Source organism: Buceros rhinoceros, unplaced genomic scaffold, assembly GCF_000710305.1.
Source record: "Buceros rhinoceros silvestris isolate BGI_N320 unplaced genomic scaffold, ASM71030v1 scaffold7898, whole genome shotgun sequence".
Taxonomy (NCBI): Eukaryota; Metazoa; Chordata; class Aves; order Bucerotiformes; family Bucerotidae; genus Buceros; species Buceros rhinoceros.
Window position 1 is genome coordinate 40,290 of NW_010428554.1, and position 17,107 is coordinate 57,396.

Genomic DNA, 17,107 nt, shown 5'->3' on the forward strand with positions numbered 1-17,107 from the left:
CTACCTCTCTGCAAGCGCTGCGTTATTCACTCACAAACCAAAAGGTAAAAATGTTTCCAAAGACTACTGCCCCAAAACAGACTCTCCTTTAGTATTTTCCGTTACACTTGCCCCACACTTTATGGCATCCTTATGGAATAAGGTATCCTTATAGGTATCATCCAGCAACCCAAGCTTCTTTGTACTATGCAATTGGCCAAGCCTCCTGTAACGCATGAAGCATGGTGTATTTAACTAGTAACAGAACCCAGTTCCCTGGCTTCCCATTCAGGGCAAGCTTAGGGATCCGCTGCATGATACAGCTCTTCCGCTTTCACGCGGCCTCAGGTTCTCTCTCCTACATACATACATGGCGATGCCTTTTCTAACCTCTGAATAAGCAGAGGTACTACAGGGACAGCATATAATTAAAGACATGACAACGTTTGTGCACGCTGGGCTATGTTATCACTGCACTGAGAACTTCAGTTCTGGTGGTTTCTAACTTCTGAATACTTGGCACTTCATGACCACCTCCTCAGCGTTCTTTTAATACTGCTTTCTAGTGTAATACTACTTTATGGTGTAACTAGGAGGATTAAACTTGTACCTCCTACATCATCCGACTGACTGTATCCTTTATCGCATTTGAGTTTCAGCAACCTCCTTTCCCAAATTACAGAGATAAAGACACAAATCTTGGTAATTTCACATTCACTGAAGCTGATACAAATTTTTCCAGTGAAGCAAGATTTCGTTCCACCTTCCTGATTGCTCCTCAGGTAGAGCCCCAACAACCCTCACTTCCAGCCTTTAAACATCTTCTTTGTTCAGACTTTACTTATGCAATGCTTTTTCAGGTTTGTTTTGGTTTCAATGAAGCAACTGGCAAGAACTGGATTCTGCCTTGCTACAGTGGAGTAATGCATCATACTGATTTTTATTACAATTTTGAATGGCACCACTCCTAAAATCACACATTCAAAAAAGCTATTAATGCAAGATTCACTTATTTGTATAAATAGCCACTGTTTCATCTCTCTTGCATGATGTTTTTAAACATCTTTTCATGTTTTGACAGTTGCATAGTTTCACAAAACCACAGATGACGTATCAACCCCAGTTCTCACAGCCTACCAAGCCAAGGATAGATCTGTGGCTTCCTACTTATTTTCTGATCCCAGAAAATAAACATTTAGTATGGAAATCAGGTTTACTACTTTTTACTTCTCTTAGCACTATAGACTCAGGACAGAGAAGGTGCAGTCCATCTGACAGCACAAAATTCTTAAGCAGTTTCAAAACGCTGAGCACATACTTCAAGATGGGTCTGATCTACTAGCATCATCTGCAATTCACACATCTTGAAGCAGTTAGCATTACTGGCGATTCAGGAAGTAAACTGCTTGACATTTACAAACTAAGGTGAACGTACAAGACTAGCAGTATGGCGCTTGTTTTACTCTAGATTGAACGAACGTGTCAGGAAATTTCAGAACTCACTGAGTGGTGGGTTAAGGATTACCCACCTAATCCTTAACTGTGTCACAGACAGTACAATGCCTCGCAGAAGTGTCAATGACAAAATCTGCTAGAATGTTAGAAGACTAGGAAGTCACCCAAGATAGAGACATTGGTTGCATACCTGGCTTTGAAAAGCTGTATTTACTGTAGCACACATAAGGTAATACCAAAATTTCCAGTACACAAAGAATGCTATTCTGAGGGATAACATTAACTTACTTGTTACAATCCCTGCCAAAGCTAAGACAAACTGATTTTCATCAGAATCCAAATCTTGCTGTTTCATGTCTTCACTTAATGACTTCACAAAGCTCTCCATAGTCTGTGCAGTAATTGTGAAAAACTTTACTGCTTTACTCTGCAAGCACGGAAGAGAAAAAAAATTATACATGCTATAGCAATATGATTATTAGATGCTACACTAAAATTGGACAATCTTCAAAGTTACTAAAACATCCAGTTACATCAAAACCCAACAGAAAACAGCAGGCATGCACTAAGTGATATGTCTGATCCCCAAATATTCGAAACCACTACCTCAGAAGAAAATGGGAAACAACTTAATGCTACATTTATTTATAAAACTAAACCATTGCATATTAATCTCTTGAACCGTAAATCTAAACCTTAAACCTCTAAAGTCCTAAACAATAATATATCTCAAACAGCAGAACTAAAGCTTATTTTCAAAAGTGAGGATATTATCTGTTTGCTCTGCAATAGCTGCACCAGGTGTTTCACATTTACCTGGGCTACTACAGCAGCGTTTGTCAAAATCCTATCCAGCTGAAGACTACAGAGCAGCCTGACCGTGACTTGACATGAATTTTCTAAGAAAACCAATGAAATGCCCAGAAAAAAAAGCAGAATTCAATTGGATCCTAACAGGCAGGACTCATTAATTGATCAATACAGGATGAAGAACAATGGGCTAGGTAGAAGTTCTTTAGGAAATGAAATAGACCCTCCTGGGTCTCAGGTTGAACTTAAGTCAGCAAAGGCACAAGAGAAAGATGATTGTCACGCCAGAGTGTACAAACAGGGGTACAGCCCATAATTATGTTACGCAGCTCGAATACTGCTCCATTTTGGGGATATCTTGGAGGAACCTGGTATGAAGCTCAGGGCAGGTCAAAGAGTCTGCTCAGAGTTGCAGACAGAGTCCACAAGAAAGAGAGAACTGTTTCCATTTATTAATAATTCTGATTACTAATACTTTACTAATAAATCTGAAACACTATTTCACACAAAGGATGCTGGTTTTCATAACTAAAATAGCATAGCAGAAAGTCCATAATGCCAGGTTTCCCAGCATCTAATGATTTTGCCAGCTGCTTCATGAAGCAGATGAAACTTTTAGTCATTTCCAGTACTAACCAAAAGGGACAGTCCATGAAAAACCTGAATTTCTTTTATTCATTTTGCTAAGTGACTGATAATTTTAATATTTTGTCAAAATTACTGCTTTCACAATATGTCAGAGCTAATGCTAACACTTATTTATTCCTCCACTGCTGCACATTCACCACATCAAACATCCTGTGGGGTGACTACATCAACAGGGTGTAAAAGGCAGGGCCAGCCAATGCTCATTATCTTCACAAAAGATACTATGGTCCCAGAATAACAGGAATGAAAGGATCGCGGGGAAAGAGAATGGGAAAAAAGTGCACTTCTGCATGTGCTGTATGTACCTTTCTATATTTATACGGACATCACATCTCAAAGATGCCAATTTTAACACAAGCTGTGACTAGTTCAAGAACCAGAGGGTGTGAGAGAAAAATGGAGAAAATGAAGAAAGCCTACTATAACAGACCAGTATAAGCTATTATGAAAATTTCACATGGGTATTCACACGGGTAAATAGTAGAGTACTAAGCAAACCAATTAGTTATGTTGCACAGAAAACAAGTAAAATCTTCCATTTGCCAGTTTCTTGAGGTGTCACTGGCGTCCCCTCTGCTGAATCCTCTTTCCAATGAGCCATTAACTAACTAGTGGTGAGCTCTGAGGACCTGCAGCAGAGACCACCAAGTTTATAAATAGCAAACATTACATACTCCGTGCAGTCTCTTCTTAGCTTGACAGTATTTTCACAGGACTGAAGAATGTCTCACCCTCAGACACTGAGATAAACACAGTTCTGAGAGCAGCCCTTACAGTGCTTGAGCTCAGGTGCAATGAACCCTTTGCTATCCAAGTAACTCCTGCATGAAAACATCAGTTAATGAGCAAAACTGCTGCCACAAAATTTGAAGCCATTTGTCACCATAGCGGATAACTGAAATAGCAGACCACCTTGCAGGATTCAAATTTCTCAAGCTGAAGCAAGCCTTGATGTTGTTCTGAAATCCAGTCTTCAGTTTGTGTTTCCACGTGAATCGTGTCATGTGGATGTCTTGAAGTTTTTTGAAAGGCATCTAAAACAATCTCATGTGAATTAATTTACGTATTTTTGGCACATGCAGGTAGGCATCCTTGAAAACTGTCTCATGCTTCTTCTCTGAATGTTTCTTCAAGTTCTCTCTACAAATGTTACGCATGAGCAGAGGCAGCAAGCATCTCCTCCCCACTGCCTTGAAAACTACGTGTTACACTTCAAATTTGGTGCTTGAGTTTTGATTTTCCCAACCCATATGTACACAAATGGTATATTGGTCCCAAACACAATTTCAGTCAATCTGCACTATATTATAATCTGAACTACATTAAAGACCTACTTCTGTATCTGTGTGAAGACTGAAAAAAGCTTGAGCACTGCACCCTAAGGCATAAAATGATTTTGAATTGATGTCACCTGCCCTACGTGCTCAAATAAGAGAACAGTTTCAAAGCACTCTTGATGTTCTTCTACATTTCTGTAGTTCACAGCACCTTCTCGGTGGGGAGGGAGTGAAGATGCTACAGGTTGTACAACTTGTCCAAAAATAACCCAAACCCAAAACTTTGTATGAAAAATCTCCATCATCTTTTAATAACTTGACTCACTGCCAGTTGTAATCTGTGGTTGACGCAATTTCATACAATCTGCTTATGTTTTTCCTAGTAGTCTTGTGTCAAATCCAGGCACGTTTCTTGTTGTTACGTTACACCATCACAAGCAAATGATGCCCAAAAATGTTGCTATGACCTTCACAAGAACTGTAGCAGTTCAGTGGGCTCTAATGATCACTGGGAATTACTATAGTAGAAGTATTGTGCGTTTCAGACAAACCTAGAAACAGAAGTATTGCATCTTCACACTTGGGCTTTTTACCCTTATACAAATCATCGTTTGTGGGAAACCTACCATTTCAATACTGCTCCACAAGTCAAATAACAATGGCTAGTCACTAAATATTGTTGACTCCTACAGTTAAAAGCGGCTCTGAAAATACGGAACGTAATTTTATACTGTTTTTGTTGCTATGTGGGGGCTCTGTAGTACCCACATGCCTCTTTTTTATTTTAACTGCTTTATACAATGTTTTTACAGACTGTTTTTCCCTAGTAACTGCTGCTGCTTTGATCTTGAATCATTAGAAGTTATCACCAAGAGGTATCAGTGAATAGCTTGCTAATATCCAATATAAAGTTATAATTGTACTTTTATTGTATTCTTACAAACATGCTAGTTTACCACTTACTACAACAAACTGATCCTATTCACTCAGCTGTTCATCATGCTGCTGAAAAACCAGGCCAGAAGAAACTGTGGCATCAGTTCACTCAGATTAAACACAATTCCTTCTTTTGAATTGTTGGCTGTGACAAGACTGAAAATCATATTTTTATCAAGCTTGTTCCTCTGATCCCTCCTAATTCCATCAGCTGCACTTGGCAGTGAAACTGTGTTAGTTGTAATATTACTGTTGTCTTTAACCATTATTGTTTTCATTTTTTTTTCAAATAAGCTACCTGTCCATATACCACACTGAACATTTAAGATTCACTAGTAAACACAGCTAGACTCTCTAAATTTCCAAGACTCATGGCAAACATTAAGGCAGCACAAAGATTTAAAGGAGTTGAAAATTGATGGGACTATCTTCCTCCCATGGAAATAGCTTTTCTAAGCTCTCTACAGGCATGGAAGCTGCTGCACATGACAAGAATTATTTTCTTCTTCTGTTGGCTAGCAAAGATATCTACATTGTGCTAGCTGTATCCTTGCTTCCAGTGTAACTGTGTGGTGGAAAACAGGTAATCCTTTGGTAACACAGAAATTAATTACTGCATTTATTCCCAGCCTGCTTCATATCACTTCACAGTTCCAACATTGCTTATATGAGAATGGATGGTTCCCAAAGAATATACAATTCAGAAAACGTATTTGTTGTCCAATTAGTTTCTGAAATACATCCTTATATTGAAGTATGCTACAGAGCAAGGTCCTTATTTTGAAGGCCTAACAGCATTACCACCAGGAAGTACTCTCCTGCCATACTTACTCCTCCTAGAATGGTTTTAACAGCTTCCTCATTGCTAGATACACCCCACAACAATGTGCACACCGCTGCACCCATTTCTGTGCAATACTCTGCTTGCTGCAGGAGCTGCTGCTTGGCCTCATTCAGCTGCTGGCGGAGGTTTAGTTTCTCCTGAAATAGCATAAGGAAATTTTGGTTTCACTTCATGTCAGCCAAAACATATTTCTAGACTAAGGTACAGAACACCATCACGGCCATATATGAAATGGGGGGGAGGTGAGAGTAGCAAACTCACAGCAGTTGCAGATACATACCTTCTGCCCTTAGCTATATCTAAGTACATCTTGGAGGCTGACAGTAACCAGAAGCCTGTTCACAAGGTCAAGCCAAACGACCCACTGAGACAGAGTGGCACCTTGAGAAGTCTGACAGGAGACTCTACGCCTCCTAAGCAAATAGCTACACACCTCTTTTAGAGACAAGGGATTTCAGCATCAGAGGTCAGCCTTTCCAGACACCTTACAAAAGATACTGGAAACATCTCTTAGGGAGGGAGGTGGTTTTGTTTTTCAAAACAGACTTCTGCCTTAGCCAATGTGGCAGAGTTGCTGGATATCTATATACTGTTGTCTCTTCCAACTTTTTTCTATTGGCATATTCCTGATCAGCAGTGCCTAAGTAACAGAGAATCCCTGGAGAAAACACACCTAAGATTTGCAGTTTAGAGGGCCTTTCACACTAAGAAAGCCCAGGCAGCATCGTGCACCCATCACCTCAGTGAGGTCCTCAATGGTCCTTGCCACAAAGCATAGAGAACAGAGCAATCCAACACAACCGGGACATAATTCTGATTTGGCAATACTTTTTTCCAGTCACACGAGAAGTTGGCCAGAAGAGTACCATTAGATTAGGTATGTTTCTAGGTCTCACTGGCTCCCTCCCAACTGCCACAGGGATAGCAAAGCTGCTGCACTTCTCGCTTAGTGCAAACAGTGAGATGAAGGCAGGGATACCACAGCCTGTGGTCTATCAGAGTGGGTGAGGGCTCCCTGCTAACTCCGAGTAGGGTGTAATAGAGAGTGCTGCAGGGAAAGATAAAGGCCAATCAAGGAAAATAATGCTAACTCAAGTATTAAATGACAGAGGGAGAATCACAGATCACATGGTGTCAAAAGAACAGAAGGATCTTGCTCTGACCATTTTGTGGGCATAAGACTGTCAGATTCCCCACAGAAAGCACCCTCCTCAGCCCTGCACATTCAGCTGTCAGGATGAAGACTGGGGAAACAAGAAGTCTTTCCTATGTCAATTTTGAAAGCAAGTAAGCAGAACGAAACTTTCAACCATGTTTTCCCATCAAGATTTAAAAACAAGTATCTTGCCATTTTAGGGGTCCACCTCAGTGTTTCTGAGGGTTTGAAAAGTACAGAAACATAAACTCATCTGAGAATTTACGTAACATGATATCAACCAGTACAAAGCTGCTTGCACTGTGTTTGTCATCAATTAGCTCCCTAGCCTTCTGTATCATACCTGATGGCCTGATTTGCATTGCTTTATCATGCCATCAAACACACAGGCTATGATTTGTAAAGTTCAAATTAAATTTATCGAGCAGATTTCTGTGTGTATTTACTCTCTGGAGTCTCTTTCACCTTATAGTTTAATAAATGCAAAAGACTGACACTTGGTGCGGATTCGCTAGGCATAGAAGTCCCAGAAAAAGTCTCTTATTTCTTACACTTCGATCATTTTTAAGCAAATTAGCCAAATTTTATCTTTTACATAACTCACTACCAGACCTATAAGCTTTTCTATCACCATATGCATCAGACATATTCCTGTCTAACTCCTATATTGCCCGTTTCAATTTTCCATGCTGTCCTTGTCTTAGAAAAGTATATCTTCTAATACATTTTATTTGCATATTGTGTTTGGATGCTAATACTGAACAGTAAGACATGAAACTCTGTAATACCAAAGCTAGATCCCCCAACAAGGATGCAAAGCCAGCATGAGAAATGCCAGGGTTTTTTTATAGATCAAAAGCAAATCAGAACAAAGGTACTAAGCAGGGAAAACAAAACAGTACATTCAAGAGCCAGGAAAATAAACGGAGACTGCAAAAGCAAATAACCTCGCTGGAAACAACACTTCAGGAGTTCACATCACGAAGCAATCACTGTTATGCAACACCACCATCTTCAGGAAAGGGACAAGGCACAAGAATACAGCAGTGCCTAAGTTCGTAACTAGGAAAAGACATACAAAGACAACATTAGCCAGGAATAACATGGGCACTTCAAGTTTTGTTCAGGTTTAGGGAGCGTGGCAATTCCCTTATCAGGGATACAGCACTGCACAGAAATTTTCAAATGCAAAATGCTGATTTATAATGCCCTAAGAAAAGGGCACTGCTCAACTAGAAAATGCACTTGTTTGTTTCAGTGAATCATTTCCTTTTCCTTCAGAAGTATGTAGAAAGTAACTCAGAAACTATAGCAGAACAGCAACCAGATGAAAAACACCATGCCAAGTGATTAACAGGGACAAAAAAAAAATCACACATGTACAAGCACCATCTTCTTTTATCCTGAAGAGCTAAAGGATTTCATAACATACATAAGCAACATCCACTAAAACACACCTTTGTGACATGGGACGAAGCCATTTAGACAACCAGTCTATACTGCACAATAGCAAAGACATGAAGAGAAGAGCTTTGATCAGGAACACCAAGACAACAACCACTCTTAGCAAACTATCCATGCTTTAAGTAAAACCTTAATCCAAAAAGAATCACAAACCTAAATGACCCGCCACAAATAGAAGGTGGGACTTAATTCATTAGTATCTAAAGTAGCACATTAAATCTTACAGAAATTTCACCCTGGATGTTTATACAACTACAGACCTGGGTACACAGCAAAACTGAATGAGTACCTATTGCCGAACACCAATAGCTGTCCCAGAAGATACTTGTTTTGCAGTAAGGGATATCCAGATAGACAACTATTCCGTCATACTTTACATTCACATCAAATTTAATCCAGAACGACTTGTCCGCACAGATGTGCCCTACACCTGCATGTCTGAACTCTTCATTTATTCCTTTTCAAAAATGTGATAATTTCTGCAGATTCATCTGTCTTTGTGCAATACCAAGGCTGGCAGATGTTTACTGTAGAACCCCAACTAAGTGAGCTTCCGCTGACTACTGAACATAGCTATCGGCTCCAAGGAAATTAACTTTTGCAGCAAATAATCATAATTGATTCTCATACCTCTCTCAAAAATTAAGGCCCTAATCTATGTGATCCTACTTCAACCCCAACAGCTTCACACAAGACCCACAGTCTGAGAAGTCATGGTCTTTGCTTCATTGTTAAGAGTCTCTCATAATCACTAAATACAATACTGGCAGAGCACAAGGAACCCTGTAATTGTTCTTTGACTCACAGCTGTAGATGGCAATTGGATCAATAGGTGCACTGAGAAAGCACCTTATGAAAACTAACAAAGGTACATAGCTTAGAGCAAACCAAAAGAGAGGCTGGTATCCTCTTGTACATTGCATTGCTTACATTATCTTCTATTCTCTTCTTTGAAAATATGCTATAGTTACGTTGAACAATAGAGCTCATTCTGTGAAGGACTTTTTGATGCCAGCTACACCACAATCATTCTGAATACCCAATGTTTTACTTCAACATGTTAATATACATCAAATACTAGTTGATTTTTAATTTTACCAGCACCAAAATGAATCCTGCCAAGAAGCCCATAATGCAACCCTATACAGCCATACCTCACACAGTATGGAAGTTAACAGACATCTATGCAAGTAGGCAAGAGTTATGTACCTAAGTGGGAGAGAAACTGTCACTTGGTAACGCTATTTGTACATATTGAATACTTTTGGTACTGCATCATATTATGTTTTGTCATAATATTGACCCTTCTGCTCTAGAAATATCAACGGGAAAAAACATTAGTTATGAACTTAGAAATAAGTAATTTACTCAATACCTGACTATATGAATAGAAAACCCAGATCATTTTTCAGGCTGAGGATGCAATTTGTGACATGAACATGAAAAACTGATCGTTACTGCTTTTACTCAAGCATATAGATACCAATATTCTGACAACATATCACCTTCTTCTCTCTCATGCAATCTGCCTGGGCAGTTTCCAGACGGGCTCTGAAGTGTTCACAATCCATTTTCAGCTGCTCTATTTCCTCCTCCTTTTTCTCCACGTCTGTGATAGGATAAATCAGATAAACGAAGTAATAAGTTACGACCAAAGAGCTTTCACTACAGAAAAAAAAATCCAAGTGCAAAATTAATGAGGTGCTATAGCTATTCACTTGTCTTAGATCGCCTCCTCGTGGCTAAACCGGTATATCACAATTTGCCACATTTCAACTGTTCTTGCAAAAAAAGTAAACAAATATGACGTGTTTCCCGTTTAAAACAGGAAAAGACTGAAAGAATCACATCCAGCTGCTAAATACTGTGTGACGATAAGACACCATTCTGGAACTGAGGTCCAGCTGCTCAGGGATTTTTAAAAATTTATTCTACCTTCTAATTTTTTTTTGTTTGTTTGTTTTCACGATGGTTTTCATATAACTTTGAAATTTAGTGAGTATGGTGAAAAATCTAGGAAAAATAATACCAAGATCAGTCAAAAGTTAGTGTTTCAATATACAATATATGTATAATTTGTACAGTAAAAATGAAATGCAAGTACTCCGACAAAAACATTTTAAACAAATATTTTAAACATTTCAAAATAGTGTTTATAAGTATTATAAGACATTATAAACTATTTACACATTATGTTGGTGACAAGCAAATTTTACTTCCCCTAAAAATAAATCTCTGACTTTATCCGAAATATATTCCAATTTAAATGCTTTATTTTAGTGAAATCAAGTAAAATCAAGTTAAAAGTATTATACTTCATTATCATGATGTCTGTTTTAAAAAAAATCGCTTTGAAGGATATTTTTAACAATTGTTGTGTATTGTATTTTACTTTAAAAACCATGGTTCTGCATGCTTAGTATTTCTACTGAAAAAAAAAAATAACCAATTCCAAAAAAATAATGTCCAAGCAGCATCTACTGTAATTTCTGTTAGCTTAAAAAGCACTTCAAGCACCATAACCCTGATCATGAGAGTATAGTCTATGACTTAACTCATTTCAGATATTTCCCCTTACATGTAGTCAGTATTTTTCAACGTATTTACCAAAAATCATATAAAATTTAATCATAAAGAGACAATGTCATTCAAAAAACCCCTAGTCCTTATCATCCAAAGAGCTTGGGTTCTGGCATTTTATTCAGTAATTCTACATTGTTAGGAAATAAATTAGTTTATTTTTTGGTCCTAATTGACAAAATGTTATCATCTCAAACATACACATACTGCTTTGAGTAGCAGGGATAAAGGAAGATAATCTAGCTACAAACAGCTTTTCTGAAGAGATGAAGAGTACTTCCGCTCAGCCCTTACCTGATTCTAAGCCATCAACACTAAGACCTTTTAACAGAAACCAGAGAGACAAGGCAAGGGTCCACTCCTAGGAATGTGCTCTCTGAGCACTCAGTTCCTTTCAAGCTGCAATCCAAAGGAAAAGAACAAAGGGAGGGAATGGATTCAGCAAGTTTTTGAGGCCATGGCAGGAAACTTTCTTTCCTTCCACCAAGTAAAGAAACTTGAGTCCAATGCACCTACTACTATGCGCGAGTGAGTCTTAAGTACTTGACAGAAAGACATCTTGAGCATGAGTAGGGCATGTTCTGCTTATCAATAGCAGACTAAGAACATGTTTATCTTTACCAGGTAAGTATATTCAGTGAAAATCTCTCTCACTGCAAGGAAAGAAGCTCTCCTGAATGAGAAGAATCACTTCCAGCCTTTGAGAGGATGGATCCACTCTGAATACAGCACCAATGCAGCCAGCAGATAAGCCAAGATGCCACCTAAATCACTGGCAAGACTTCCAAGGTCCTGGAACTAAAACTGGGCCAGGAAAAGAGGAATAATATTAATTGCTGAGTGTTAGTACAATGCTACCTGCATTTGTAAGTGCTCTCTGTAAAAGAAGGATGTGTCAACCTCCTCTAAAGTATCACGATGTTTCATGTCAAGCAGGAACAAAAAAAAGATAACGCTGGAATCTGCTGACAAGAGACCTACTTCGGGCTGCACCTCTTTCGTGGAAACTCCCCCTATGCTCAGTCAGCTCTCCCAGCTGTGCACACCTTTGCTCTGAAGGGAATTCACCATTGCATGCACCAGTCCCGACACTTGATGGCCTTGACACGCAGCTGCAGAATGAGCACCATTTTGCTAACACCGAGGACTGTGGCTGTGCTGCTCAATCCTGCACACGATGGTCCTGAGAGGCACACAAGGAAGCCAGAAAGGTTCTCCCACTGGCTCAGAGTCCCAGGCCCCAGTAAGAGAGTAAGTTCCTTCCCTCTTGACACTAAAATCGTGAGGCTGCTAGACGGTCAGCCTCCACTAAGTGAAGAAGCAGCTTTCACTATCAACTTGGATGAGCAAAACCATATTAAATTGCATTCTTATACAAACAGGAAATAGGTAACTTTACCACTGCAGCAGTAAATCAGACTCTGGGAAGAAGAGGCATTGGCTCCTGAGATAGAGAGCAGACTCAAAAGCACAAGGCACCGGGCACAACAAAAGAAGACCCACATCTGAGGTATGAGGTGGGCTCGTTCTCATCCACGCTGTAAGTCACATCAGGAGATTTTCTGCACCAGAGATCTAATCTCAAGACTCTGGGAGATGGAGAACTGCATACAGTTACGATGAATGCCAACAAGTGATGGAAATCCAATTCTACTGATGCAAATGCTAGATCAATGTTAAATGCAATTTTTAACATTTCCCAGCTGACATAGTTCCACTAAACATATGCACAATAATACAGAAAATTTGTTGCATCTATTTTTCTAAAATTCCTGGAGCCAAACACTCTCCGTAAGGAAGTAGTAAGGGGTAGTAAGAACAAAACAGACCTTTCTTTTTGAAATGAACAATTACACTGGCAAAAGTCTCAGTGGAGACCTTGACACCAGCCTCAAAAACAGGTGTTGGATTCACTGACTGCTGACCTCAGATACCATCTATGGGATGCTCCTATAGCAAAGGAGTATCCTATAGACCTAGATATACACAGGAAACAGGCGAAGATCTCAAGGTTTCTCAAAGCTATTCAAAGACTCCACTGGTCTCACAAGTGAATGGGCCAGAGATGCTGAAAGTCTGACTCTAATGAGCACTTCTTGATGAGCATGAGAACCTGCTAAATGCTACATGTTTACAATACTTCGAATACTGCAATAGCTGATGAAAGTCTAGAGGAATGTACAAATCACCTATTAAGCTTCTGTAAGAAGCGTGAAAAAAAGGTCTTGGTAGCTGCCAGGACTCCTGTAAGCTTCATACGCCAACACCAAGAGACTGTATTTAGGAAACAGCACCCGAGAGCTCCCCATTCTGAGAGTGCTTGTGACCCTGTGATGTCCAACCTTTTGTGAACTGTATGTTCAAAAGCCTTCTTTCAGTTTGCCTTATTGCATGTAGGAACAGATTGAAGTAGCAAAAATCACCACTTGACTTGTCTAGCTGTAGGGGCAAACGAAGTCAAGAGTCTGAATAAATATTCAAACTTCTTTAAATGCAAGAGAAATCTCCACTGCGGGGATATACTCAAGAGATTTCAAAGACTGACTCAGCTTCAGGTACTCCTCCTAAGGACCCAGAGAATGCTGGCCAGACAGCAGAATATCTGAAATCTTAAAATCCCCATATTGATGTCATGAACCTGCTGCTGCAAGGCCCTGACAGTGTCTCCTTGATTCCTGGCACAAGGAGTATAAGAAGGATTAGTAAGAGAAATCTATAGGCTGAGCACTGATAAAAGTAGGTAAAACAACGATCTGATTAGTTGAGGATCTTGCACATTTAACGCAACTGGAAACTTGTGGCAGCATAAAGAGAATATTGCCTTTGACCGGCAAGAGGAAAGGTGGTACAGTCTTCTCATCTCTTTTAGGATTTGATGGCATAGAAGAATCTTTCCAAGGAGTGGATCACCTGAGGCAGCTGGAAGCTCTGACCCAATATATCGCCTGGCATTGGAGACAGGCCCTGAGACTTTATCTTATCCTTTCTTAACTAGCTGATGCAAATCAACTTTCAGTTCATCATCTGATATTCTGGAGGAGATACACTCTCTATCATCTGTCTCAGTGCTTGTCCCACGTCTTTTCAGTCAAAATCAGTTCCTAGGAGAACAGGTGAATTGTACTGCTGCATGTAAGCTATAGGCTGGGGACGGAGCTGACTCAGATTTGGTCCTGCTAGCATGCTGCGAGATGATGCAGTTGTTGCAAAAATAATACTTTGGGAACAAAAATAATACAATGGTAAAAAGACCATTGTAACAGAGAGTCTTCAACTTTTTTTCAATTATGAATATTTATGGCAATAAGAGAATACAAGCTAATAAACAAGGCAGGCTAAATTCAATGATATTATTTCTTCCTTTAAATTTAACTTTTTATCCATACCTATTTACCACATTTTCTTGCTGTGCATCTAAACATTTTGAAAATCAGAACGCTTTTGCCTTTTCTCAAAGAGGAATCACCTTCTTCCTGATACAGCTTTCCTTACTGTCTGGATTAAGTATGGTTTTTATCCACAGTAAAATTTTTCCAAAGATTAATTTGACATGTCTAATTATTTCTAATGCAATTTTTAATTTTCTTCATTACAAACACATTAATTTACTAAAGCAGTCACTGAACATCATAGTTTAATTTGGAATACCTCCACAAACGCTAAAACTATTTATAGGGGCATGACAGTCTGTCCTAAGTAGTTTTGGCAGAAACTGTAAGAGCTTGTAACATGGTACTACTCACTTGACTCAATAGCATTCAGTTTCTGGAATGTCCCCAGGACATCCCCATTTACTATTTTGGGTAAGAAATCCCGCAATTGCATAACCTCAGTTGTCAGCCTTTCCAAATCCCTCCTTCTAACTTTAACAAATTCTTCTTTGGTCTCGTCCTTCTGCAATAAAGAAAAAAAAGAAAAAACAATAACAAAAACCCAAACCAACCAAAGACACTGTTAAAGTCTTGGAGTGCTTTTCACTTGAATGCCTTCTCTCAGACAAAAATATTCCCCTGTATTACACCATTTCAGAGTCATAACCTTTTAAAAGGGAACTATCCAGTAATAACACCCCAAAGTCTCCGAGATGGACTCTTTGACTGTAATACAATTTTTGCAACCTTGGCCTAAAGCAAATCATATTACCTCTCTGCATCTGTTTCTTCACCTAAAATTTGTGCAATGTCCCTCAGAATGCTGTAAAAATTAACATTCACATTGTAAAATCTAAACATCTACACATTTGCCAAGCTATTGTTTCAAGACTGTTGTAAAGGATACAATAACTGTTTTTTAATAAACTCAATTATTTGCAAGATCCTCAGTCACCTTGCTAAACTACAATAGCTTTTAAGGAAATTTTTTTTTCAAAAGAACACATCTCTTGTGAGAGCAAAAAATATTTGCAACTATTTGCAAATTCAATCCCACAAATATTTAATTCCAAATTAAGACAAAAATGTGTTTCCTTTTCCATTGAGATACTGCTACAAAATAACTTTTAATTCCACAGTCCAAGAGAATGTGCATGAATTTAAAACTTTAGAGAAATTACTGTACCAAAAATAATCCTAAACTCCAATTTCTGATGTACATACATGCACACACTGCTGTATCTTAAAAAGGCTACCATATATACACAGATATTAAAAAAAAAGGTTTAACAACCTTTGCCTAAAACATCGAACATCTAATATGCTTTCACAAAGCAAAATTACATCTTAGTACTGGTTCGCACTGCATTGAGAACGGTGCAGAAGAAATGAGATTTTTTATGAATCATATCTTACTCCAGAGGGAAGCGGGTACTACAGTACAGCACAAGAAACTATCTCCTGCAACTACAAAACATGCCATACCCACAGTCTCCTCGAGTCCAGCTGTACAAGACAAACAGAGGCCATTATCACGGGTACAGACAATGCCAACTTGGCATTTCTGCTCTTTCCAACAATTTCCTACAATTCTCTCTTTTGGCTTCCCTGCTTCCTCGGGTTAACCACTTCCCTTTAGATCTGCTTCCTACTATTTTTTTCTTTCCCTGCTTTCTTGCAAACCCAGACAGGTACGGGGACGGGGCAGGCCAACTCCAGTTTTCCCAGTTTAGAGGCATCAGAGTCACGACAAAGGTATAGAAGAAAAATTTTACTTTTAATTTTAATTGTATGCTCTAAGCTGCATTATTATTAGGAAAAGCTTATGGCAAACTTAGAATGGCTAACTACCATCACTTTACATGATTCACGAAAAATACAACTCATTTAGGCCTCGAGAAACCACAGAATAAATAAATGGCCAGAGAACCTACAGATGAGATCCACCTGCAGGTCATTATACTGAAACAGGAATGACAGAGAAAATTCAGTATTGCTTAAAATTAGAGATAAATTTGGCATAAGCATAAAAATAACTCTGCTCACTAGCAGAAGCTAGAGTCAAATAAAATATACTACTGAAGTAGTATCCTGGGACTTAGATAGGAAATGCACAGTATAAATTCTAATTTATCATTCACATTGTGATCACAGATCTTTGCAATACTGCAGCTGCAACCGACACGTTTTATTTTCTCTGCTTAAGCAGCTACTCAACATCACACCCCACTACAGCTGTTAAAAAGAGATCTAGACAATGGAGTAGTTTTCTGTAATGCAGGTGACTGGATGTAGAAAATCTGACTTCAGTTCTCACAGATCTCTCGTGCAACAGTCAAGTTATTAGCTATATACCTTAGCTCACAACTTGCATGATCTGAATCCCCCTTCCCAGCCTGGCAGGGGGCCGAACCTGGCTACGAGATCCCAGCTGGCTGTGAAGAACCACCACCAGCCCTTTCTCCACTATCAGCCCAGGGTGTCTCTGGTCCTCCCTCTTATACTGGTCTACCATGGTGCCCCCTTACAAGGCGTAGGGTCCCTCATACACGCCCACAGATGTATCAGGAGTCAACGCTGCGGGCAG

General features: G+C 39.2%; 1 protein-coding gene across 1 annotated transcript in view; it reads right to left on the reverse strand.

Moving 5' to 3' along the window:
• The window catches only part of HSF2BP (heat shock transcription factor 2 binding protein), a 31,354-nt gene extending 16,052 nt beyond the window's left edge, over positions 1 to 15,302 (reverse strand). The window contains exons 1-5 of the mRNA XM_010142327.1: positions 15,171 to 15,302; positions 14,893 to 15,043; positions 10,075 to 10,178; positions 5,937 to 6,086; positions 1,723 to 1,861 (exon numbers count right to left, since the gene is read on the reverse strand). Of these exons, the coding sequence (XP_010140629.1) occupies positions 1,723 to 1,861; positions 5,937 to 6,086; positions 10,075 to 10,178; positions 14,893 to 15,043; positions 15,171 to 15,302 (676 nt within the window). The remainder of the gene's footprint in view (positions 1 to 1,722; positions 1,862 to 5,936; positions 6,087 to 10,074; positions 10,179 to 14,892; positions 15,044 to 15,170) is intronic.
• Between the last annotated feature and the right edge of the window lie 1,805 nt (positions 15,303 to 17,107).